This window comes from Lampetra planeri, chromosome 31 (assembly GCF_965212315.1).
Source record: "Lampetra planeri chromosome 31, kcLamPlan1.2.h2, whole genome shotgun sequence".
NCBI classification, from domain to species: domain Eukaryota; kingdom Metazoa; phylum Chordata; class Hyperoartia; order Petromyzontiformes; family Petromyzontidae; genus Lampetra; species Lampetra planeri.
This window is the reverse complement of record NC_136137.1, coordinates 3,117,611-3,143,450: the sequence shown is the minus strand read 5'-3', so window position 1 is coordinate 3,143,450 and position 25,840 is coordinate 3,117,611. Positions and strand designations below refer to the sequence as shown.

The 25,840-nt window shown below is 48.1% G+C and overlaps 1 protein-coding gene across 1 annotated transcript in view; it reads right to left on the bottom strand.

Annotated features, from left to right (window-relative positions):
- Window positions 1-25,840, bottom strand: part of LOC144729098 (partitioning defective 3 homolog B-like) — a 98,691-nt gene that overhangs the window by 37,611 nt on the left and 35,240 nt on the right. The window contains 6 exon segments of the mRNA XM_078609013.1: window positions 359-484; window positions 991-1,074; window positions 2,094-2,173; window positions 7,285-7,427; window positions 13,135-13,321; window positions 21,142-21,243. Of these exon segments, the coding sequence (XP_078465139.1) occupies window positions 359-484; window positions 991-1,074; window positions 2,094-2,173; window positions 7,285-7,427; window positions 13,135-13,321; window positions 21,142-21,243 (722 nt within the window).

Below are 25,840 nucleotides of genomic sequence, written 5' to 3'. Positions count from 1 at the left end.
CATGGATAATATCGTTGCTGAGTGATATCTGAACCGGTCCAGGGTTCCCCACGCCCACCCTTCACTGCTGAGCATGGTGAAGCTTAGTCAAACAAACCCCATAACCAACATGGTATGGGGATTTCTTCATTCAGCAGTAGAGTGCCTAACCGCAGTAAAATATTATTTTCCTTCTTCCTGACATTTCCCCCAATCGTGTGAGGTCAGCCTTCCTGGTTCTCATTCTCTGCTCATCCCTGGGACATCACCTCCACGTCCCACTCCACAGTGCTCCATATATGCAGGTTTACCACTTGAAACCACCTCTTTATAGGCCGTTTTGGGGGAATTTGGGAGGAACAGCCGTGGAATAACGTACTGGTCGAACGTCTTGTCAAGGAGGTGGTTCCCATTGATGGTGACAATGCAGTCGCCCTTTTCAAACCAGCAGTGGTGGGCCGCTCTCCCCTGCTCATCCACCCCCCTCACGAGCAGCCCCAAGCTCCTGGGGGTCAGGGGTCAAAAGTGGCGATGACAGACGGAGAAAGAAAAAAAGGCGAGTTCGCGACAAAAAAATGTCGAATACTGTGCTCAAGATACATTGCCCATCGAATGATGTGTGTGTGTGCGCGTGCAAGAGTGGTTTAATTTGTATGTGTACACGTTGTATGTAATGGGCTTTTTATGCGACCCCCGCCAGCCACTAGAGGTGCGATATTCAACATGAGAAAAGTTGATTGAGCCGAACCGCGACTCCACACAGTAACAATTTATCCAATTGATGATGCCGTCTCTTCATTCCGAGTGCAACATGAAAACAGTGTTTTATTATCTTCACAAATAAAAAAAACTAGGTTCAATGTCCATTTTCATTCTTGTGTCAGTTAACAAAAAAAAGCCTTGAGATTGGGACTCAGGGGTGTGTGTGTGGGAGACTGTCGCGGCCAAACTTAAACAAAACATAATCTATTTACATTACACGAAGATTCTAGGAAGGTGACGTTCTCTCACCTCCGTAACTTGGTCCCAAAGTGAACGATGTGAATGCCCAGAGGTCCTCCTTCGCTCGGAACGTGAATCACTTTGCAAAAGTCACTTCAGGTTGGTCGGAGAGGGGTGCAGAAAGGGTGCAAGATTTTCAGAAAGAGAAAAAAAACAACTGCACGAGGCTAGATATCACAGCAGCAAGATTTAGAAGTAATAATAACATTGCAATGATGCCCATTTTCAGGCCAGTGCTCCGCTGAACCTTTGCCGCACAGGGACAGCTGCCAATGGGGTCCCCTGGGCTACACAGCAGCAAGGCAATGGACTGGACGAGATGACATTTGATGCAAGGCTGTCCGAGTTGCTGAGGAATTTAAGTGCACCTCCGATTAGCACGGTTGGCAACGTACGGTCCGTGAAAGAAGTTCATAGGCTTTTTATTTTATGGATGAAATTGCTCGCGAAACTCACATATGTACGTACACCTGATCTATTCCTGCAAAACCTAATAATGGGGGGGGGGGGGGGGAGGAGCGGCATCACAGCGGTTAATGCACTGTGCTCTAAATCCAGTGACCCGAGTTCGATTCCCACCCATGGCTAACATCCATGGTGAGACATGAATCAGTTCTGGACATCCTCTTGGCCAACCTGCACTGACCGGGATGGTTTAGCGTGGTGAAATGACCCTCATGACTGACAAGGTATGGGGGAGGCCTTTTCACCCTTCAGCGGACTGATAAAGAGCTATCAACTATCATGAACTATAAGAGAATAAACTATGGCACTTGGGGAGCCGATTGAGACAGAAAGTGTCTGCCTCAAGGCAGTCTTGGGCCAAAACAAAAGCAACCATGAATTATGAATTATGCAATTGTATATCACACGAAAAAAACCAGATCAAACATTGAATTAAAACATTTCAGAGCAAGACAAACACAACAGCGTAGACATCAAAGACACTCAAATGAAGATTAAGTGAAATATAAATCCAAGGAAATTTAAATAATTAGACTGACAGTGCAAATGTAGATGTCTGGATCGTTACTGGAATGCGTTTGCCCAATGTTGGGATTGTGTACATTTTCTTTCGGAGACTTTGCGTGTTCATGTTTTGCGTTGTGCACCTTAGACAAGAAGACCAGTCCCCCAAATCGTTCTTCCGCAGAGATGACTTGACAACATTGTTCCCATTCTCTTCATATTCCTGCAATAAAACACATGACCAACCATATATGATTGCGTACACAGTAAAAATAATAATCATCATCATCATCATCGTTGTCGTAAGATTTTTTTGTAAGGTAAGCCTCACAGATTCTCCAGACTCAGGAGACATGCCCTGCTTTGGGATATTTGGTCAATTCCTTATTTGAGTGTTTTTTTTGTTGAAAACAGAATGCCGAGAGGAACGACACAACGGCATAACACGAACTTCAGACACATCCTGTCGGATACCTCTACTCGCTTCACGTTGGAGAAAACCGACGTCTGATTAGCACAGTTGGCTACGTACGGCACGAAAGAAGTTCAACGTACATACATTCAAGTTGTTGCCTGGTGCACTCAGGAGAAAAAAACTCAACACTCAAAAGCTCCACGCAGGCAGATACAAGAATCCATTGTTGTACTGCCATCTCTTCATCACCTTCCAGCCCTAGCGTACCATGTCTGGTATTTCCAGAAAGTCTCCTGTCCCAGTCCTAGCCAGGTTAAAACTGCTTAGCGCGAGAGATCCAATGGGATTGATCGGGTGTATTGAGGCCGATTTGGTTGTCGGCTAATTAACTTGTAGCAGCTTCTGTATGAGCACTGACACGGTTGTTCACAATGTGTGCCGTTTTCTCTGCCACTGCATTGGAAGATAGTGCAAAAATCCCGAAATTAAACGTTCGGCTGCATTTAAATTCAATGAGCCAGCTGCAATGCCCTTTGCAAGGTCATTATGCCAGTCGTGACACTGTGCAGCTATTGTTATTATCACTTTACTTCCTTCTTAAAACTAGATTAGTCTTGGAAACACTCGAGAAAGGCCATAATTACTCACCTGGGAACACATTCCAGGTTAAAGGGGCCATGCAGTTCAAAGGGCAAAATGCGCAAAGATCCAAAGGGCCTCACTCTGCCACATGGCCTTCATTCACCCACGTGCACTCTCGGGCCGGATAAACCACATTAACCGAAATGGCACATTACGTTCGCTCGGGGTGAAGACTTCCACGTAATTAAATTACTCTTCTGAGCACTTTTCCAACTAAGCCTGACAGCATTGAGGGGGTGAGCTCTGTCTGACTGTATGTCTGTCTGTAAAGGTGACCCAACACGTACCAAACAGTGTCAAAGTTCTGCTATTATGGACATAGCTAATTGAAAGCTGGCCTGGATGTATCAAAACAATGGCATAAACCAGTGCTAAAAGGACTGTGCAAAAATGCTAACGTATTTTGCCTTGACAGCTGCTACCATTGGTTACCATACAACTAATAATATAAAAAAGCACAGTTCAGAATTCATTTGTATGCATGTTTCTTACTTGTCTTTCTGAGCAAGCACATGTGGACATTCTTTGACGGAATCAAAACATACATCGCAGGTACGTGTCAATCAGCTGCTGGAAGAAGGCCTCCCCACGCTGTGCGGGTCGTGGGGGTGAGATGACTTAACTATTTACAACGATTCTTTTATATTTACAGGTAAGGCCCACTGCGCTTGTTCAGACACGACCTGGCTACAAATGACAGTGGCTTATCACGTGGAAATTTAAAGCAGCCAAATACTCTAAACGCATGTTTCTAAAGCTGGAGGGAAAAACCGGAGAACCCAGAGAAAAATCCACGCGACCACGGGGAGAACATGCAAACTCCAAATATACAGCAGACGTCAGGGTCGGGATCGAACCCACGAACTCCTGCATACCATACGCTTTGGTTCTTTCGGTAAAGTCACGTAGGCAGAAAAATAAATAAAATAAAGCATAACAGATGATAATTATTAAGTTAAATAAAAACTAATATTTCACAGTTAACCATTCCTGCTGCTCTCTCCTGCTTGAATCATACAATTTATCTATAAATAATTTAACACACATAAGCTCCTTCCGATTGGCTGCAGTGGTTTTAAATAGAGGCTGGAGAAACGTGAGAAGTGGATTGGTAGAGCTGCAGATGATGCGATGACAGATCCCGAGTTGAACGCCTAAACGTGGCTATGTCACAAGCAGTGCGTTACAACAAGCTCCAGACCACTCCTGAGAACCACTCACATCACGCAATGCTCGCGCCACACTAATTGATGCTCACAAATCATTGTAAATCGTAAGATATCTTTACACCATATATATTGAGTGGTAATAATAAAATCCCTCGTGCGAAGGTTGTCGCGGTTGTGTTGTGCAGCTCTGCGAAGCGTGCTTGGATTGTACTGCACGCCGTTTCCGCACGATGTCCCACGTCTTGCTCCACGCACTAAGAGCTACTTCAGGACATTTCGTTGAAGAAACTATGACCAGGTTCCTGAAGAAGCCCCCCAGCACACGGGAGCAAAACGTCAGACATCATGCCAAACAGCAAGCAGTAGATGTGAGAGCAATGATGAAATAATAATAAATCCTTTATATATAACCAAGTGGGCGTCCATTGAAACCAAAAGTAACATTTTAAAGAGACACCGGGCTCCGTGCCTGGAGGAATGAAGAACATTTGACATTGAGTACAAACACAAATTCCTTGTGCCCCGACTTCGAACCATAAGTGAAATCACCACACCTCTGCTTCGTCAAAACTTCCCGATGAAATGTTGTCCATAAAATAGCATAAGCCCTTTTCGACAAAGTAATTTTCACTAAATGTCTTGATATATCACGCATTAAAGCGGTAACAAAAACATTCATGCTGTATTTCTTTTGCGTATTACATTTAATCTAAAAGTAATATGGACAAAGGTATTGTAAACAAAAGCGATCGCCTGAAAAAACATTGGAACCCGTGGCACCGGAAGGCGATTTGTTATCTTTTGCCCGTGTTCCACGGGACTGACAATTTCACGCTTCCTGGAGGTGCGCAGTCTGCCACTGCCAATCAAGTGCCGTGTTTACTTAAACCGTGTCGTGCTGCCCAGCAGCAGCAGTGGCAGCAGCGGCGGCAGCAGCAGTGGCAGCAGCAGCGACAGCAGCAGCAGCAGCAGTGGCAGCAGCGGCGGCAGCGGCAGTGGCGGCAGCAGCAGCAGTGGCAGCAGCAGTGGCAACAACGGCAGCAGCGGCAGCAGCAGAGGTGGTGGTAGCAGTGGCAGCAGCAGTTGCAGCAGCAGTGGCAGAGGGAATTCCTCTCTCGGTTTAAATCCGAGCGGCGAGCAGAAGATGAAAGCTAGCGTCTCATCGGGTGGTGACGAGGCGCAGCGGTGGCGCATCGGGAGTTTGTTGCGGAGGGTCATGGTTCGAGCCCGGCGTCCGCCCTGGTTCATACTGCGGGTGGCTTAACCACGAATACTCCGCGCTGACTGCTTCGCACAGTGGACGTTAAAGATCCCGTTTACTTTCTTCGGAAAGCAGCAGGCCGTGCGTGCCATCGTCAACAGTCCAAATTTCCAAAATTTGACAGGAAATAACTTAATTTTGTATAACCACACAGGAACACCGCTACCTACTGGCAAACGATACCCGATCTGTGAGACATATCCCCCTCAAATAGCATCTGTGCTGTAGAGAACGGTGTGAATAGCAAATGTACAACACGTGACCTCATTGATTGTTTTACTTCTATTAGTCGCAAGGGTCCTGGACAGGACTGTTATGGATTAAACACAGTTGTCCAGAAGCCACATTTTTTTTTGTTTATCAGAGAAGGTGGGTACGCGACGTTAGTGTTCTTCCTTCAGCCTGTGCCACACCGCAGCGTGGACACAGTTTTTTAAAAACCTGGACAGGTTACGTTCAATCGATGTGGACGAGTTCGAGTGGCAAATGCTACGATCCCGAAACTGGCGAGGTGGGAGGTGTTGGTGGATCATCAGGAAATGGTGCCACCACCATGTACATGAGACACCTAATAGCAGCCTTGTGACTGCCGTTAATTTTAATTAAATCGTCACTCGAGTGAGATTGAAACGGTAATGCTTCCAAAATCGAATTTAAAGTTTGCCTGCAGGAGGTATTGGAGCAAGTCGGTTGCCGACAGGCAATATGTCTGACATTTATGTGCAATCCTCGTGTATATGCATGTGTCCCCGTTTTTTCCAGGCATTCCCTTTTCTATAAAAACATTCAAAAAAGGCAATTAGCAGCATTATTCTTAAAACAAAAGTGTTGCGCATATCTGGCTGGGTCGTGTTAAAACAATGCATCATTCCAGAAGCTATGCCATAGAAGCGAGTGTTGAAAATCATATCCAGGGAGCAGGTCAGCCCACCATCCCTCTGGGGCTCTTAAAGAAAGTACCCACTTTGTTGGAAACCAAAAGTGGTCACATTATATATATGTGTGTATGTATGTATGTCCACAGCTTTGGGAATGTTGTTTTTGCAACATTAGCCCCAAAGCCGCCAAAACAAAGGCCAACCGCCGCCCAATCCATCGCTTGTCCAAGCGACGACGAGACAACGGAGCTTCGTTCACGAGCACACGGACGGCAACGGCTGCACGTCGACCTTTGCGAGCGTGACCCCAGCGCTCGGCCCGCGCCGGCCGCTGTATTCAAATGCACGGCAGTCATACGGCACGTCGGGGGGGGGGGGGGGCCTTCCGAAACCCGACCAGGCACGGTTCGTGCACTAGGGGAGGCATTGGGGCGCCGCCCCACCAACGTAAATTTTTCAACGTTAATTTGCCGAATGAAGATAACATTTTAAGTTGTTCATATGAAAAACCGCTGCAACACCACAATCTGATTTGTTCCTCGGGGAGGTCTCGGGGCGGCGGTGAAGGCGTCCGAGTGAGAGATATCCCTTCGTTCGCTGCGATTAGCTTCGCATTGTAGCCACTGGCTGCGATGAGACGATGTCGCAACGCAAGGCTGCACTGTGCAAATACAGCAGGTCACGGCCTCCACGCTCTAGGCTTTTGGCAGTGTCAAAGGGGTTGTGTAGTGTGGACTTGAGGCCCATGGGGACAGCATTTTAGTGCTTTGTTGTGTTTTTTTGTATTGTTTATAAATGCCTATCTTTGGTATATGACTTTCACAGGAAGGCCAATAACAAGGTTTTCAGACGAGGTTTTTATTAATTAGAACACCAGATTTTCTGAGGTTACTCACAAAACCCCCGCCGCCTACGTGGAAGTGTCCCGAGCCGCCACTGAACCCGGCACCCGTCGACGACGCGTCGTACCCGAGCGTCGCAGCTGGGAGTCCCGGGGGCGGCGCCGGGGGGTGGAGGGGTTGCCCTCCCGTCGAAGAGGGGGGCGCAACGCGTGGGGGGCTCCCCCGGAGGCCGGTGGGGGTCCACGCTGTGATGAATTCTCGCGGCTGCTCCTGCAATCGCCGCACATGCGAAACACAAAGTTGCCCCACGCACTTCGTGTAACCTTTTTTTAAACTGTTTGGCGTCAGTGGCCGCTGTGCAGGCCGGCACACCGTTCAAAGAGGATGGTGGTCCCATCGCCATGCCCAGCCGCCTTTGTCTCCCCAGCGCTGACGTTTACGTACAGCGCCCAAGCACTCGTTTAAGGCAGTCGACCTACGGGGAAGTCCAGGATTGGTTCGGATATCACCTGACGGTAGCTGCGGTCGGTTGCTAGGTTCAGGTCCCCACCACCACCGCCACCACGCACTGATTGGCGTGGTGAAGTATGGTCGAATAACCTCCACAACCGACATGGCATAGGGAGCCCGTCATCCTGCAGTGGATTGAAAGAGAGCTGCAATGTACGATGCAATGTATTAAGTGTATAGGCTGCATTGTACATTTCACTTTGGGTCATGTTTTCAAAAAGGGACCCTCTATTTGCATTAAAAATGTATGTTTTTTAACATAATAATACATTTCTCAAATGTATTTTGTGAAACATAATTTAGTGTGCAGTTTCAAAGTGAGGGATTACTGCTTTTCTTCTAATTATTTAATTATTTTTCACACGTGTTCTATTTTTGTTGGCTGCGATCCTGAACACCGGTTTTACGCCAAAGTTAAAAAAGACATCAAAGTCCAAAATTTGATATCTCAATAAACAGCGATTACCAAATTCCTCGGCTCGTTAATTTTTTACGTTTTAGTCGTTTGAAACCACCGTCAAAGATAAACATGAGATTTGAAAAAACAATCCTCAAAAGCTTCATCCACGCTCACTGCCTGACACGAAAACAAGTTGCATCTTGAGCATTTTAAAACACTCGGGGGAGACGCTTACATTTTTAACAGAAATGTTCGAAAGGCAGAGAACGGTCAAGACTTTTTTTTATATATATAAAGAGACTCCTTGAAACACGATCAGAGTGGTCAGGTCTGCTGCCTCAATTATCACCCCTCGGGAGGTCACCCGTTGCGCCCAAGGGCCAAGCTGAGTCACGGCCGCCTGCAAGCGTCCTCGTTGCTGGATGCTCGAATTATTCATTTGGCGTCTGCCAAGTGACTCGTCGTTATTGTGGGTGGGATGGTTTACCCACCACGACCGCCGCCGCTGCCCGTCCAACCCCCAACCACCCCGACAGTGATCCCATAAATATTATAATTCAGATTTATGTAACAGCAGCACTTGTGCAGCTCTATGTCGATCCACTGCTGGATGAAGGTCCTCTCTGCACCATATGGCTTGGACATCTGTGAAGAAGAGCTTCATAGCTCATCGGATTCCTCCAGTATAAATACATATTCTGATTCTGGGAGGGGAGGGGAGGTTTATTTGACCACTGCTTTACTGCACCGGTTATTGCAGACTGGTGAAGGCTGGGGGCATAAACGTGGAAACATAGAAGTACAGTAAAACAATGGATTTTAATGCTGTGGAGAAACGTAGTTCCGTAGCAGCATATAGAAACCTGCTGTGCATGCCGGTTGCCCATCCAATAACTGCCCAGGTTCAACTCTACTTAGCTTCCAAGATCGGACAAGAACGGGTGCAGTCTGGGTGACTTGATTACAGGAAAGATGGATGTATATGAAGGATGTAAATTCATTAACATGATTAAACGGAACGCATATGAACACGAGTTGTCACCGTGCAGGCCTACGGACTCAATGTATGGCTTGGTTCTCTGTTAAACACGGTGGTGAATCGTGCTGCATCGAGTAGCTGCTGGGGTGGTATAAACAAATAAAGTGCAACATATTGGATTGTGAGAACATCGATTCTCACACACGTGATCGATGAATTTATCGTTAGCTTCGGAATCAATTAATCGATTCTTTGTTTTAGCTCCGCTGATTAACGTAAAAAGCATTGCCTTGTGACACATTCATCTGTTTGTATTGTTCTTCGGCCCAGGCCAAGCTCAAGATACCGGAGCCAATGGTGTTGTGCCAGGCCAAGAATCGAGCTCAGGTAACTGGGGGGCGGGGGGGGGGACGGGAATCACAGCGCGGTGCCTCTAACCCACTCCACCACCACTCCGCGCGACACTCCAAAGACACACACAAACACACCCCCAATGAACAGCACGTGCGTTTCTCTCTCCATTGGGAACCACATACGAAATCCAATCCCATTCCATCAGCTGAAGAAGTGAATAACAAAACACCCAGCTGGGCAGGACCGTGGCGATGTGTGTGTGTGCCTGCGTGTGTTTTTCCACAGCGGTGAAAAGAAAACAGTGACATTACGACCACTGGCCAGGACGAGACGAGCCGAGCCGCGGTGTTGTCTGACAAAACAATGCGGCGCTAGCCCCTGGACAATTGACACGGAGCTAAATGTTATCCCTCTCTCGGTGTTCGGGGAAAGATTACAGATGACGCCAAATATTGTCAGAGATTGTTTTTCTTTCTTTTATATGCCGTCGCGTTGGTCCCTGGTCTGTCAAGCTCTGAAGTTTGAAAAACCCTACAACTGAGGTTATCGTATTCTGATTTCATCTTTGGAACGACCTTCATTCATCCAGGAGAGCCCCGATGAGTCTAAGGAGTGATTTTTCTTCTTTCAAGACGGTCCTACTGCATTGGGATGTTTTAGCCAATTAGATGAAGTGATGTTCTTAGCTTTGTGAAATGAGACGCTGGAGTACTTGGAAAAAATACACGCATATTGATGGTGTAACAACTCAAAGCTCTGCAAAGATAGATACAAGGATCCATTGCTGTGCTGCTATACTCTGGCCACCTTCCAGCCTAAGCCTAGAAGAGCTGACGATGTGACCCCTGCAGCCACTAGAGGCATCACCATTCAGCAAAACATTGGGGGGGGAAAAAAAAAAGATTCCTGAATTCAAAGTGACCGGGTAGCTCAGAGGTTAGAGCGCTGAGCCGACACCAGCGAGACCCTGTGATCAATCCCAGGCCAGCCTACTGTGATTAAAATGCATTCCCACGTGTGGCGGAGTTCATTGGTGTCAGCCCGGTCACCAATGGACTGCATAAAACAAAGGCTAATCAACATTAAAATTAGTCTTACGCATAATGTGGCAAAATGGAGGGGGGGCAGTGACTGGAAAAACTTCTAGCTCCTATCTTATTTAGGCAAAATGTAAAAGCAGTGAATCGATAAAAAAAAAACATCTCTCGCATATTTCACAGACAATATTGCTTAACTTATGACCGACAATGGCAACATTTTTTTCTGACTCGTCCGTAACAAAAATTACGGACGATTGGCAACCTCGCTCATTCACCCCCATCGGGCGCAGATGGAGGAGGAAGGCGACTTCCAACGGTCCGTTTACGTCTCCCGCCGGATTTCACATCCATCACGCGCCAACCTCATTTGCAAACGAGACCACCTCCCGCCACTGCCGCCGCTCTCTTCCGAGCTAAGCCGTCCTCGGGAAAAGCTCGGAGATTTTTCAAAACGCGGCAAACGGAAGGAAGCTCCAAAGAACGCCGGCCACGCTCCCGGGCCAAACGGAGACACGGCAAAGGCCGGCGGTGGATCGTGCGCGGCAGGCGCACGCGTCCGTGATTCCCCCTCCCCCCCACCTCAAAAAATACGCTAATACAAACAACATCCTGCATGCAGGTCACACGCAGAGCCCGGGGGGAGGGGGGGGGTGTAGAGATTGTCAAGTGAAAAAGTCACGTGGTTTTCTACTCAAATGAGCATTGAAGCAGTGCGGTGGTCATATCATGTTTTCAGCCCCGGGGGCCAGTGGTGGAAATTTCTCATTCCTATGGCAGGGACGAGTCTGGCTAGAGGACAACCACTGCTGACTTAATCAACCACGTAGAGATTCTGGGGTGAGCTAGCCAGCCTCACAGCCAGGATGTGAACTCACCGGGCCACCTGGTTGGGGGGGGGTTTAGCGCTCACATTTTGATTTCCAGCAGCTGCTAAATTTTCCATGTGTCTTAACTGACCCATATGAAGCTTCGTATAGAAAAAAGACCCATCCGTCTCAATGGGACCTCATCTGGTCATGTATACATACTTCTGTCTGAATGGTATTTACTGTCATCATCAATATCATCCGCCATGATCTATCCACTGCTGGATTAAGGCCTCCCCAAGCATTCGCCATCCCTCTCGTGGTTCTTTGACACACCACAATCTATTTGGTCCATCACGTGTACAAGCAAGAGCAGATCCATTGATCAATCTCCATAGTGGACGTCCTCTTAGGAGTCCTTCCCTCCTTTGCCTGTAATGCAACTAACGACCAAAGCACCATGAATTCGTCCGATCTTGTGAGATCCTGGAAGCCAAAGCAGACTTGAGCCTCCTTCATACTTGGACGAGAGTACCACCTGAGAATATGAAACAAGTGTTGTGGGCTTGGGAATAGAAGACAGCCAGGAGACAGGAGTAAAGCAGTGGATTTTGGAATCTCTCTGCAGTGCGGCTTTGATTGTGATTTCAAATGCTTGGTGGGTTTTCTCGGGACACTCTGGTGTTTCTCCGAGCCAAAACACCCATTCGTACAAATAGGTCGAACATCCCGATGCGGCAGGACTCTTCCTCGAAAAACTAATCTTGAGGCTGAGCAAGGCTCTTGAGTAGATGAATGTAATCATTAGCTCCACAGAATTGCGTTGCAACGTAGTGGCCTCCAGTAAGAGGTCATTGTATTGTTTGAGTTGTACTGATACTTACTTTGGCCTTAGCGCCAAGGTAAACGTTCGCGTTTAAGTCTTTCGCAGTAGAAAGATACACGAGTACGAAGAAGGTTGCAAATATAATGGGTGTTTGTAAAAAAGAAAGGACATTGAAAGATATAACTTGGGGGGGGGGGGGAGAAAACAGTCACCATGCTAAAAATAAGACTGGTCCTTGCCATAGCAATGAGGAATTTCCATCGGAGCCTCAGAAGCAACAGATAAGCACTAGATTTTGGGGCGTAGTTTTTCACTTCAGTAGTCGTGGAGTGGCTGTGACACCGGCGCGGCTAAATTGGCCACCCCAACCAAATGCAATTGTGGGAAATTAAATTTTTACAAAATTGTTTTTCAAATCAGATCTCACAACCAGCTGTTGTTCCCGAGCGAAGCCAGGGCCCCCCTCTCTCCTCAATGGGTACCACCGTCCCCGTGTGGCTACAGGGCCAGAGAGGCCATGCGATGGGAAAATCTACACTGGGTGTAAGTCTCGGACAAGTCGAGGATGATGGTGATGGTGCCGATGATGCTGCCACTGTTGCTGCTGCTTATGATGGTGGTCACTCTTCCTACTGTTGATAAAGCTGATGATGAAGATTGTCTTAACGTGATAATGTAAATGATGACAAAGGTCACGGTAACTTGCTGATGGTGACCATGATAATGACGGCATATATGCTGCTGTTTATGATGACATCAAATGCTGATTATATTGCTACTGCTACTCATGACGATGATGATAATGATGATAGTGCTGTGACTGGTAATTATAATTTCAATGATCATATGATGATGATGTTATCAGTGATGGTGACAAAAATGCTGCTTGAGGCTGATGATGATGATGCTGTACCTGCTTAATACTAATGGCAACAATTATGCTGATGATGATGATGACGATGGTGACAACAATGCTCCTTGATGCTGATAATGATGCTGCTGCTGTTGCTCCTGCATGATGATCATAATGACAACGACGATGCTGCTGATGCTGCTGCTGACCACTGGGCAGGTTGCTCGCCGTCACGCTGCCCTGGCCCAGGTCGGCTCGGTACGGGTGGAAGGCGGACGCTGCCCACGCGTCAGATGGGGGGCTCAGTGGAGACGTGGCCTCCGCGAAGCTCCGCCTCTGGGGTGCCGGGCTCTCATCAGAGGCTCCCATCCCCGGCTCCTCATACACCGCGATCAGCTGACGCAGCAGAACAAAAAACAGGAAGGGGGGCAGGGGGATTGGGGTACAAAATTACATCTCCGCCAATGTCTTTGGCGACTCACAACCTCCTCTCGACACCGAGGACCAGCAGCGTCATTGGCAGGCGTCGTTTCTACATGGAACTTGGTCATTGACCCCCGCTGCACTTTCGCAGCGGCGTTCAACCTTCGCCATCTTGTGAAGGGACACTTAGGAGACTGCACTTCTCTCACCTGGCTTTTAAGCGCCCCCGAGCTCAGCTCCGCGCCATGGTCACGGTTATTTATGTCCGTGAAAGATATTGTGCACATTGTAAATTGCGTTATTATGTTTTTATCAAGGCCACAGGGTTCATGCAAGAACAAAAAAAGTGCTTCCTGCAGTTTATGGGAAAGCCAGGTCAAAAGGGCAATGCATTATTGTGGCGGCTGCACTTGTAAATCTTAGCTAATGGTTTGTTAAGACTGAATGCCTTCCATGAAATGGTAAGGAGCAATGAGCAATTGTGCAATGTACATATGGCATTCACAAATAAATTACCGTAGTTTACTAAACTTTCAAGCAAGTCCATTTAACCGAACGCATGCCTTATATTTCTATGTCTATGACCAAGTCACCCAGAATGCACCTGGCTAGTGCTTGGGTGTGTCATAAGCTGCAGGGCTACATTTTAGGCATAACAGGGCGGTGCAGTAAAATCCAACGTTGTGCTGTACTCCTATGCTCCCGCTTCTAAGCTGCCCACCACCTTTGCCAACCCACGCCGACTAGCGTGGTGAAGTACGACCCAATAACCCCCTATGACCCACTCAGTGTGGGGGAGCAGGGCCACATCCGGCAGTGGACTGATCAAATTGCCACACATGTAAATAAATCGGCGCTAACCGTCAAGGTAAGGCCCACTGAGCTATATAGCTCTTTTGTCAGAAACCACCTGGCCATAAATCGTAGCCCAACGAAGTGGTTTATCATCTAGAAATGTATAGCAGCCAAATACTCTAAACGAACGTTGAATCTAAATTTGGAGGGAAAAACCAGAGGACCCGGAGAAAAATACACACGACCACGGGGAAAACATGCAAACTCCAAATATAGAGTAGGCGTCAGGGTTATGATCGAACCCACGACCTCCTGCATACAGGTGAGGTAGTTAACATCCCGCCACCACGGCACCCCCAAAATCAACTCTTTGGTGATCCTGCTGCTGCAGCGTTGGCAGTGGTGCAAAAGGATCATTAAGAACAAACAAAAAACTCGGCACATTCGTCAATAACACTGCTGCCTGAAAAGAAAAACATGTACAACAGGCGACGTTTCAGAAAAGGGCCCTTCTTCATAGCACAGAGAAAGGCCACTCCTGACTGATATCGTGCGGTCTGCGCTGCCACCTTGTGGTGAAACACTGCAGGTGACCACTGCAATGCAAACGTAGAACTTCCTGGAAGCACAAATGTTCCCCAGCCCACGAGCACAGGGTGACACCTGCTGGTACTATCGCACGCACACAGTCGAGGTCTGTAGAATGTTCCCGATTTCGTACGGCTGCTCATGTAGATGCACAGCAACGGCGACAACGGCGACAATTTCACATTATGGTGGTCAAGCCAGACAATCGCGTCGGGAGCAGCGGCGTGTATTGCTGCGATGCCTCCTTCGTATTTGTGGACAGAGGTTTGCGTCGTTATGCGTTGTACGGTCTCTCTGTTCTGCATGACCACAGTCGCCGACACTCCTGGAGAGTTTTTTTTATTTTAACATTATCCGCATCTGCCATGGTTTGTGCGGATGCGGTGTATCTACAATGATTTGTCATCATTGTACCTCAAATAATTGTCACGATTCTGCATTGTGATTCGATGTTAAGAATCGATTCCTCTCCTCCTCCAAAAGTTTGGAACTCCCTCCCCCAATCCTGCCATCCGTGCTTTTCACTCCCGGCTCAAATTAAAAGTCCAAGGTTCAAGAGTGTCCGATTCCTTCCGCCTATGAAGGGGAATCCATTTTTTTGTTTTTATGCAGGAATACAAGTGAAACGACACGGACGACGAAGTACTTGGAGCTACTTTATTGAAGGCACAATGACTAAAGACCTGAACTTGGTTCTTAATTTTGTAGCTCGTCCCTTCACTCAAACGTCCCGAACTCCTTGTGATCCTCCCCCTTTTATCCTCTTTGAGCCCCCTCTCTCGAACTTTCCTGTCCTTGTTTTTTTCCTTCAGCCAATCCTCATCCTTCTTCCCTAACAGATACCCTATTTTCGTTCAAACCCATTTTTCCTCCAATGTCTTTAAGCCTACCTCCCCGACCAATCCCTGTGGAGGTCTCTTTTGGTCAATCGGAGACCTCTTTCGGTCAAGCAGAGACCTTGGTTATTTTTCTAACGAGCCGTTAGGCTGCACATTGGCATGGGGTCATTTTCGGTCATTACACAAGCACAAATATAATTGACAAAAAAGTCTAACCACTGCTATATAAGAGGTATTTTTTTTGAAATACCGTACACAGGAAAGCCTCGCTGAATCTCAACACTTTTTGACGAGGTATGGATTTTACCAAATGTATGAATACGTTTTCAGAGCAAAGCTATGCAAAGATGGATTCAAGAATCCGAGGCAATACCTGCAATCATCACCTGGTCGCTCCACAGCGCAACCACATAGCAGGTTGCATTGTTCGGGAGGTCTTTCATACAATCACTCTCCAAGGGCCCACCGCCCGAAGCATTTGCCGAAATGACGCCGTGAAGTTATGTTTAAGGTCACGTGAAACCACGTAACAGGTGGGCCACTGCGGGAAGGCTGCCGTCTCTCAACCGCAGCAGAACGTGTCCGCATCTCCCTTCGATTGGGGGAATTGAAGGCGAGCCACAAGTGGCCATGCAACCCAAAACTACGGACCATATAGTAGCCCACTGTAGTCGGCGCACATTCAGCGAAGTAGGAAAAGCAAAAACCGCACAAACTATCTCCCTGAAGCCCTCTTGTCGTAGCTAGCAAACCTCAATATCGGTATTTAGCTCGTGAACACATTGCCGTATGCAGGAATAGAACACAGCGATCGCGGCGCTGTGCATACCTTTCTATTATAAGACCGAGTTACGACTAAGATGGATTTATTTGAATGTTTCTACCCGCACGTCGAATGTAGCCATCGTGAAAATGACAACCATTTCTGACATGCCTCATAGCCTGGGCAGGCAAGAAAATGAGGCTGCCACAGGCCAAAATGCCGGATGATCAAACTGGCCATTGTCTCCGTGGGGATGAGGCGGGCAGTAGGGTGTTGGTTTTGGCACGACGAGGGGGTGGGGGAGGAGACAAGAAACGGTTGTAGGAGACACCCAGGTGTCTGGGTGGCGCCAACGGAAGAAGGCGCTGGCCTCGGGTTGGGTGCAGGGGAAGGGGTGTGGGGCTCCTCATTAATTCAGGATTGAAATATGTGAAGTAACATTTTTTTCCCCAAAAATTAATCGTCGTCATCAGACGTGGTGTTTGTGTAGTTTCATTTAATATCCATTTGTGTTTGCTGGGATCCGATTAAAATGGGGCCTCATCGGACAAAAAACTTCAACAAATCGAGCTTGTTAACTTTTGGCAGGTTGGCCTATAAATTAGCCATATATTCAGTTCAATATAATCGTTGTGAATAATTAATGTGCGTGTGAAAGGAGGCGATAATGGGTCTGCAATTCCTAAAAACGGTTTAGTCTCCCTTGACGCATCGAGCAAATACGTCCATTGGGTAGGAGTGAGTGAGATTGCGGGACAGCGGGCAGGGTAAGGTATTGTGGGTAGGTTTGGAGGTACGTGGGCAGATTGGGTACCCTTAGAATCTGGGTGGAAATGCAAGGAAAAATGTATGCACAAATACATTCACGTTTACAACTAGAAATAAATAATAAGGTTGAGTTTTATTTAACAACTTAGAAGAATTGCTTAAACTACATTAACCAGATGAATAAACGTCGCTGTCAACCACTACCGTACACACTGGACAATAGCCAAAGCATACGTTAGTAGCGCTGTAAGCAATGGAAACACGGGAGGGAGGGGGGAAATAGAAAAATAAATAAACCACATTTACAACAGAGAAACAAAAACACGTCGTAAAAAAACAACCCAATAAATCAAATAAAAGAAAGGAAAACCTCTTTCATTGTATTACCTGGCTTGGTGCCCCCCCCCCCCCTCCAATTGGATTGCGAGAGATTTATACAAGCGGTGGGAGGCTGGAAATTGTTTCGCCGTATTTTTAGTTTCACGCATGTCGCCCATCACTCCGGGGGGGGGGGGGGGGGCGGGCGGTGGGGGAGACGCGGGACGACTACAAATGCTCCGACGGCTTCTGCGCGAGCCGCCGTTCACCCGGTCCCGCTGGCGACCCCGCGGTTGGTGCCCGATGGCAGGAAGCGAACCGCCTGGCAGGCCCCCCCCCCACCCCGCCGGTCAACGTACGGGCCCCTCCGCCTCGCTCCGGCAAAAAAAGTAAGCCTCTCCCACGGCAAACGTGGCCAACAGCCCTGTTCGCCTCCCCCCCCCCCCCCCCAAGGTCAAAAGTCGCAAACGGACAAAAGAAAAAGCCCAACCTTGGTGAAAGCAAAGGGGGCCCCTCTCGACTGCCAAATATCCAGATGATCGATTCATCCATCCAGGGACACATGTGTAGGTCTATCTGAGGACAGCGACCTCGGAAAACACATATTTAACAAAGCTACATGCAAATAGAGCTACTTTTTTTATTTCATCGATTGATCAAAGTAAAAAAAAAGATATCAAATCGACAGATTCCAGGCGTCATTTCTCACCGAAAATCTTTTGGGTCGCTTTTAAGACTGGAGGTGATGGCACACGACTTATTTGAAGCCACAGGCAGAGCGATAGGCATACTGGATGCAGTGGTGTGCCAGGTCCAAGGAATATTTCAACAGCGGGGTTGACGTTGATGACGTTGTCATCGTCACCACGTTGCACTGAGTGTGCACAGGGGGAAGTTTCCTGCATTTTGGAGGCCAGATGCCTGGCTGTAGATTTAAGAAAAAAATTAAGCAATGGATGTTCTAAGTGCAAAATGCAATCTACGGTTATAAGTCAGACAATCTCACTGCCAACCATCTCTTTATGCTCTGCAGAACGGCCACTGTCAGAAATGTCAGCCGATTATATATTATCCTATTGTAAGGCAGCGTTAATAGCAAACGTGATCTGTTTTTTTTGTTGTTTTTGCTTACACACCACTGCCCAAGCCATCCTTTAACCGTTTGTTTTCTACCTCAGCCATGATGTGTGTTTGTGGCTCAACAAGTCGTGCTTTAAGTCAAGATGTAATCATTATGACATTTATTTGTATCAACCAAAGGCTTGAGAGTCTGTTTTTAGAAGGGCCACGCATTGGGATGTTTAGCCAATTGGAATATTAAAGAAACCCACGTAGAAAACGGAATTCCTGTCTTGAAAACAGCAGAAATCGATGCACCAAACCTACAGCTTGGCGAAGATTGCCTTTGAGGATTGCCCAAACATCATCCTCCCGTTCCACGTCTCTAGAGGCGGCACCATCTCACCGGCCACCAGCTGCTTGGGGGCGTCACGCACACCGTGTCTAATTTATACGACTACCGCTGGGTTAAAGGCGAGCACAGCACCACATCACTGGACCTACAAACGGCGCAATAACGAAGGGGGGGGTAGGGGGCTGGGGGTTGGATTCTCGGCGACGCCTCCCCACAGCCACGCTGAGCCACGTGCCGTGCACCCAACAGGAAACGATCGTGGAAACGTTGGCTCTGGCCCCAAACTTGTTCGGCTCCCGAATTGCCGTGTTATTCCACGAGAAAAATTCGGCGCGGTCAGCAGCCAACGGAAATAAAGTTACAGCCGAGGGGTTACGGAGGCCGGGTTTCACGTCTGGTGGAGCGGCGAGAAAGAGAAAGAGAGAGAGGAGGCTTTCATAAAAATTTTGAAGCGTAAAAATGTTTCCCCGTCTGTCTCGCACACACCGGAGTGCACACACGCGCACTGCTTTGGTTTCGGAGGTGTGGATTTCAGCTGGCGTGGGCAGGCGGGCGGGCGGGCGGGCGGGAGTCCGTCTGTGCGAGACAGCGAAGTCACAGCACAATAACCCGTTCAGAAATCGTTGACGTCAAGAAGTGCCGAGCTGGCACCGCTGGGCGACCCTGGATTTAAAATCTGGGGTTCTCAGCTGCACCATGATTTGATGGTCTCAGCCCAGTTACTAATGACTGAAGACACACACACACAGCACAAAGATCTGCTTCTGCACTTAATTAGCGAGATTTACAGTTCTTTCCTTGTATTATTAATTTCAGAAAATGAAAGGGCAAAATTCAGAAAATGAACCCTACACTCACACACACACATGGTATTTGTTCGCGTCACTTCTTTATTGGTGATTAAACGCACACGCGCGCGCCCATACCTGCTTATTTATATTTCTGGTCGTTTCATATTTCACTGAGAGAGCAAAAAATGCTTCTTCTTTTCATCCCCCCCCAACCACACACGCACACACTTAGCTCCATCGACAAAGACAGCAAAGGCTGGAAAAGCCAGTTATTCCAAAACTGCTGTGCTCGGGTGAAGCACGCAAACTTTGAAGGTTTTCTGTTTCTAAAAAACGATCAAGGGAGGGGCATTTATCGTTTCTAACTCATCGGAAGCAATTTTTTCCCACCGGGATATTTACGACTGCACGGGTACGCTGCCGTGGTTGCAACGGTCAGTGGCACTGGGCTGGGCGCGATCCGTCAGTCGATCGGCTGGTAGTGTGCAGTGGGGTAAAAAGTGTGGGATACTCCCAACTCTGCCAAATCGTCTTGGCCAGCGTGGAAGAGTAGGCCAAAATAACCACTAGCGGGGGGCGGCGCGGGGGGGAGGCTTGGAGCTCTCCAGAGCTCCCTCTAGTGGAGGTCCTTTCGCCAGCGGCGGCACGAGAAAGCACCACGCAGGGATTGCCGCCTTCACCTTCATTTTTGATTGCCGAATTGTTTTTTTTCCTGCGCATGTGTCCCACTCTCGTGCGAGCTTTGACGAAGGTTTAGAACCTGGGGTTGTGCTTGCGAGTGTCGTGCAAAAAAAGTTTACCACCCTCGAACCGCAGACACGTGGGCCGAGCTTTTGTCCTCCCAAACCACACTCCAGCGCAGGAATTTGGCCGTTTGAAAGGCCACACCGCTCCGTGTGGGGGCAGATTGAGCGGCGATCCCACAAACATCCGAGTTACGTCACCGACAGAGGAAATCCCTGCGAAAACTAAAATGCGACGTCGCATTGCTCCGTTAAAAGCTGCCGTGGGAGGGGGGTGGGGGCAAACTGACCTGGTCACTTTCTTGAAACGTAAGCTTTTAAAGTTACGAGAGTCATTCTAGGTAAACCGGCACGTTTAGATTTTTTTTCAAATAGAACTTGGAAGTCAAAGTGAAGTGATTGAACTGACCACTATTTTTCAAAGCACTCTCCTGCAATTGTTTGCGGTGGCATAGTGATGCATTCACTTCCAGACGAGTAACATTAGGACGTGCACACAACCGACAACCTTTGGAGGGTATCTTCTTCCACATCTATAACACTGTGTCCCGACTACCATCCACTTAAAAAAATTTCACCACTCAAACAAACCTGACACGGCTCTGACGTTATCCTTCGCCAGGTTTGAAGTTTCCAATCGGCAGAATCTTTGTTGCTGCACGATGTGTGGTCACGACCAGGGGGGGGGGGGGGCCGACGTGGCCCTGCTGAGGCCTCTCCAACGCCGACTCGTGAACCGGTGCGAGGGGGGGGTGTATGTGGGGCGGCCGTTACCTTGTCCTTGTCATCGCAGATGTCGCAGAGGCGGTCGTCGGAGTCGAGGATCCCGCCGTCGGCGTGCTGCAGGTACTGCACCAGCACGGGGTGGCTCGCGTCCTGCGCCATCGGAGGGGGGGGGGGGGGGAACGGAGGAAATCCCGTCATGATGACGCCTCCACGCAACAGCAACAACAATACCGCAAGCAAAGTGAAATAGCGGCGACAGAGGCCACAATAGTCCGGCGGGCGACGTTGCGATGTATGCATTGTATGTTGAACTTATTTTTTTGCACCGTACGTAGCCAACGGTGCTAATCGGAGGTGCGGGGGTGGGGAAGGACAACAAACTGAACACAAAAAGCAGCAATACCGAAAATCGGCAACACTGTGACGCGGAGACAAGCAACTCGTTCAGGACGACAAGAGCCCAAACACCAACCACCTCCACAACAGCACAACAACAACAACACACAATAACTAACACCACAGCACAACGACGACAGGCGCAGCCGTTTCACAAGGTTTTAGTCGAAACAGAGACAAAGGTAACTCCGTCACGATTGTTGCGACGCTGGGAAAACCACGAACACCATGATACAGCAACGACTGCAATGTTGGCTGTGGCGGGGATTTGAACTCGGGTCGCCGGGTTCACACCAACTACAACGGTTAATTCGCCTGCCCTCTTAGCACCTCCGCACGCTTGGCTCCATACGGTTCCGAAAGAAGTTCAACATGCATACATTTCAGTTGTCAAGAGTTGTCTCCGCTCCCTGTCCATCACCACCTGGAATCAACCGAGCAGATACCCCATCATAATGTCGAAAATAAAACATCATATTATTTTATACTGCGTAATAAAGATGAGAGAGATTTTTTTTTTCCCTATGCGTTTTTTTAAAATCCGGACAGCAAAAGTACGGGACACTATCTCTAACGAAACAGAATATACCACTTCATTCAGACGCTGTCTCCCCGACAGACCTGGTCTTCACCTGAGGACGGCTGCTTGCGTTGTGGCCGAAACGTCGTGAGAATTATTTTATTGCTTTATTTTTATTATTTTATTATTTCCCTTCTACGTGACTTTACCGAAAGAACCAAGAAGAAGAATATACCATACTCGCAAACACATGCGAGCGCAAATTAGATCCAGGTACACTTCACCTGACACCGCTGCCTTCCAACCATTACCGGTTACCACTCGGGCCCTTCACTTACAAATCCTCCCCATTACCCGGCCACAGAAGCCCCCCCCCCCCATCTCCCCTCCCGTTGCCGCGCGGCAAGCACCATGAGCGCCGTATATTATTTTCCTTGTGTTTGTGTGTTTTTTTCCTCTGTCTCCCCCCCCCTCCCCTTTATACATTTTTTTTCGGGCGAGCAGGCTTTTCATCACCACCGCCTTTTGTCTGGGCAGTAAAAAAAAAACGCGTCGCTCCGCCCGCATGCCCAGAAGGTCACGTATTTGTGTCGGGCGGTGCGCAGCAACAATCCTGTCTGAGGGCCGTCAGGGGCCTCTCGTGGAAGCAAACCTAGAACTATTTAAACTATAATTATATTTTACCAGGTAAGGCCTCACTGGGCCCAACGAAGTTGCTCATCATGTGGAAATTTATAGCAGCCAAATACTCCAATCACACGTCGATTCTAAATCTGGAGGGGAAAATCCGAGGACCCGGAGAAAAATCCACGTAACCACGGGGAGAACATGCAAAGTCCAAATATACAGCAGGCGTCAGGGTCGGGATCGAACCCATGACCTCCTGCATACCAGGCGAGGTAGTTAACAGCTCACCGCCGTGGTGCCACCCATGCGACTGGGCCACCCTCTCACGGTCCCATCGCCGAATTTTATCGTCAATGTTGTCGGGTGTTGTTATTTTTCACCTGGGCGAGGGTAAAGGATGCTGGGCCACAGTAATAGTGGGCAGCACACTACATTTGCATTCCAGAGGCTGCGTGTTCAAATCTCCTGGCGTGGCAGTTGAAACAATGGGCAAGTTTATTTCTAATGCCCGTCCCCCTACCTCTGTTCACCCCAGAGAATAAATGGGCACACCAGTTAGTCAATCGGCAGGTTGTGTGCGGTGGGGTACAATCTTGGGTACTCCCAACTCTTTAAAGACATCGGGTCAGCGTTGAAGAGTAGGCCAAGATACCCTCTGAAGGCGATCTTTAGAGTACCCTCAAGTTGAGGACCCCATCTGCTAGCAGACAAGTAATTTCAGGGCTGCACTTTTACCTTTTTTATCAGGCCATGCCACGATTTCAGACGTACATGTCAGTCACTCTAGCGATGTGGCCTATTTTTTCACTTAATATTAAACAGGTCATTGGTAAACTCAAGTAGGCACATGACAAGTATCCACAGCCACAGTGAGGTGTAAACTGGGTGTGGTGTACCGGATGCGTGAATTACTTTCTGGGTCGCTGACCCGGACACAACCGGTTGGATGTGGGTAATCATGAGTACAATCAAGAAGTGGCTATTACTTGAGTGTAGTATGTAAACCTATTGGGACTGGAATCCAGAATTGTCTACCTTTGCACTATAAACCGAGTGATTCCCCGGTGTTCGATTCCCAGCCAAAGCTAACATCAGTGCGGAGCGACATCCGAATATGTCTTGGGCCTCACCCTGCATCAATCAGCACTGAGCCGAGTGGTGAAGTATGGTCACACAGCCCCCGTGACCCACACAGTATGGGGGGGGACCTTCATCCAGCAGTGGACTATGAACGTGATATACATTAAATATTTACCAACAACTTCTACAACTTCGATTTAAAGCTTTCGTGACTGTAGGGTTTCATCTTCTTGGTTCTTTCGGTAAGGTCACGTTGAATGGAAATAATAAAATAATAAAAATAAAACATAATAAAATAATTCTCACGACGTATCGGCCACAACGCAAGCAGCCGTCCTCAGGTGGAGAACAGGTCAAGGCGCTCTTCCCCCCTCCATCCCAGCTTAAATAGACGCTCCAAGCCTGGGGTGTGTCATTCAGACTCTGTCTTCTCGACAGACCTGTTCTCCACCTGAGGACGGCTCCTTGCATTGTGGCCGAAACGTCTTGAGAATTATTGTATTATGTTTTATTTTTATTATTTTATTATTTCCATTCTACGTGACTTTACCGAAAGAACCAAGAAGATTAACTCCTACAACTACTGTTGAGGCCCCTTGACCGACTCCAGAAAGATGACGGTGATGACGACGATGATGATAACAAGAGGGCTGACTTAACCGTCCCCATCATGACTGCGAGACCCGCTGCTCTCCCAAGAAGCGAGCCATGTTCTGGTTTCCCAGATAAGGGAGCTGTAAATTTATCCCACTCAGAGGATGTTCTATCACTCGATGGGGGGGGGGGGGGGGAGACGGGTGGGGGGGTGTCTCCCTGGCTTCAACGACCAAAGGGGCTCAGGAATCCTCTTATAAAGCAAACCGTGCCCGTCGTCCCACTTTCATCCACGACTCCCGTTGCTCCTGGCGTCACTCCCCCGCCCGCCCGGCCGCGTGAATCATTTTGAATCATTTATAAGCGGCACGGCAGGAAGGAGCACTGTAAAAATCACCTGACACCGCCGTGTGCACAGTAGCGACAACAGCAACAGACTTAGCACCCGCATCAAACACATGCAGGCATGTTGGCAGGGCTTTCGAGAAATGATGCGAATCCGGAACTATTTATTGTTCGTGATGCATAGCGAGGGGGGGCACGAGCGATGGGTGGGAGGGAAGAGGTTTCAATCTCCGTGGATTTGGATCGCAAACCGCAACGGCGCTAACGCAGATTTTAGTCGTGATAAATGGATGCCTAAAAACTCACCTATACACTAGACTCTTTTTTTTTATTTACGAGATAAGGCCCACTGAGCTATATAGCTATTTTTCAGAAGGGACCAGGCCACAAATGATAGCTCAATGGCGTGGCTTATCGTGTGGAAATTTCTAACAGCCAAATACTCTAAACGCGTGATGTTGATTCTAAATGTGGAGGGAAAAACTGGAGTACCCGGAGAAAAATCCACACGACCACGGGGAGAACATGCCAAATATACAGCAGGTATCGGGGTCAGGATCGAACCCACGACCTCCTGTATACCAGGCAAGGCAGTTAACATCTCACCACCATGGCGCCCACCTAAAGCTCTCGTGACGCAAATCTTGGCCAAGGTGCAAATCTTTCTCGAACCAACGCTGGCCAGACCACTCCAGTTTTTTGTTATATTTTACGGTAAGACATTATAGACTACAATGTTGGAAATGACTGTAAACAAGAGTTATATTACTGGCCAAACTGTTTCCATCTACGATCGGTTCCAAACTTCCGACATCTCGCGTGTAAGCATCATTAATTATGCATCAGCGATTCTGTTTAATTTGAATTCATTATGATTTGTTGCATGAATGATCCCGACTGGCCAGTTTCCCAGCTATTTTACAAGAGAATGAGGAGCATCCTTCGCGGCAGTATTGTACAACTTGGTGAGGATTTCATCTACAGTTGGTTTGTACTGCAGTCGGAACTAGTGGCATAGGCGAGTTGAATCTCGCACCACTTGTCTCAGCCAGTCACAAATCTTTCAGGAGCCAACGCTCGCCAGGCAACTTCAGGTTTTTTTTTATCTGCATTGTAGGGCGAGACATTACAGACTTAAACGCTGTAAAGAACGACGAACAAAAGTCACATTTGTAAGCCAACATG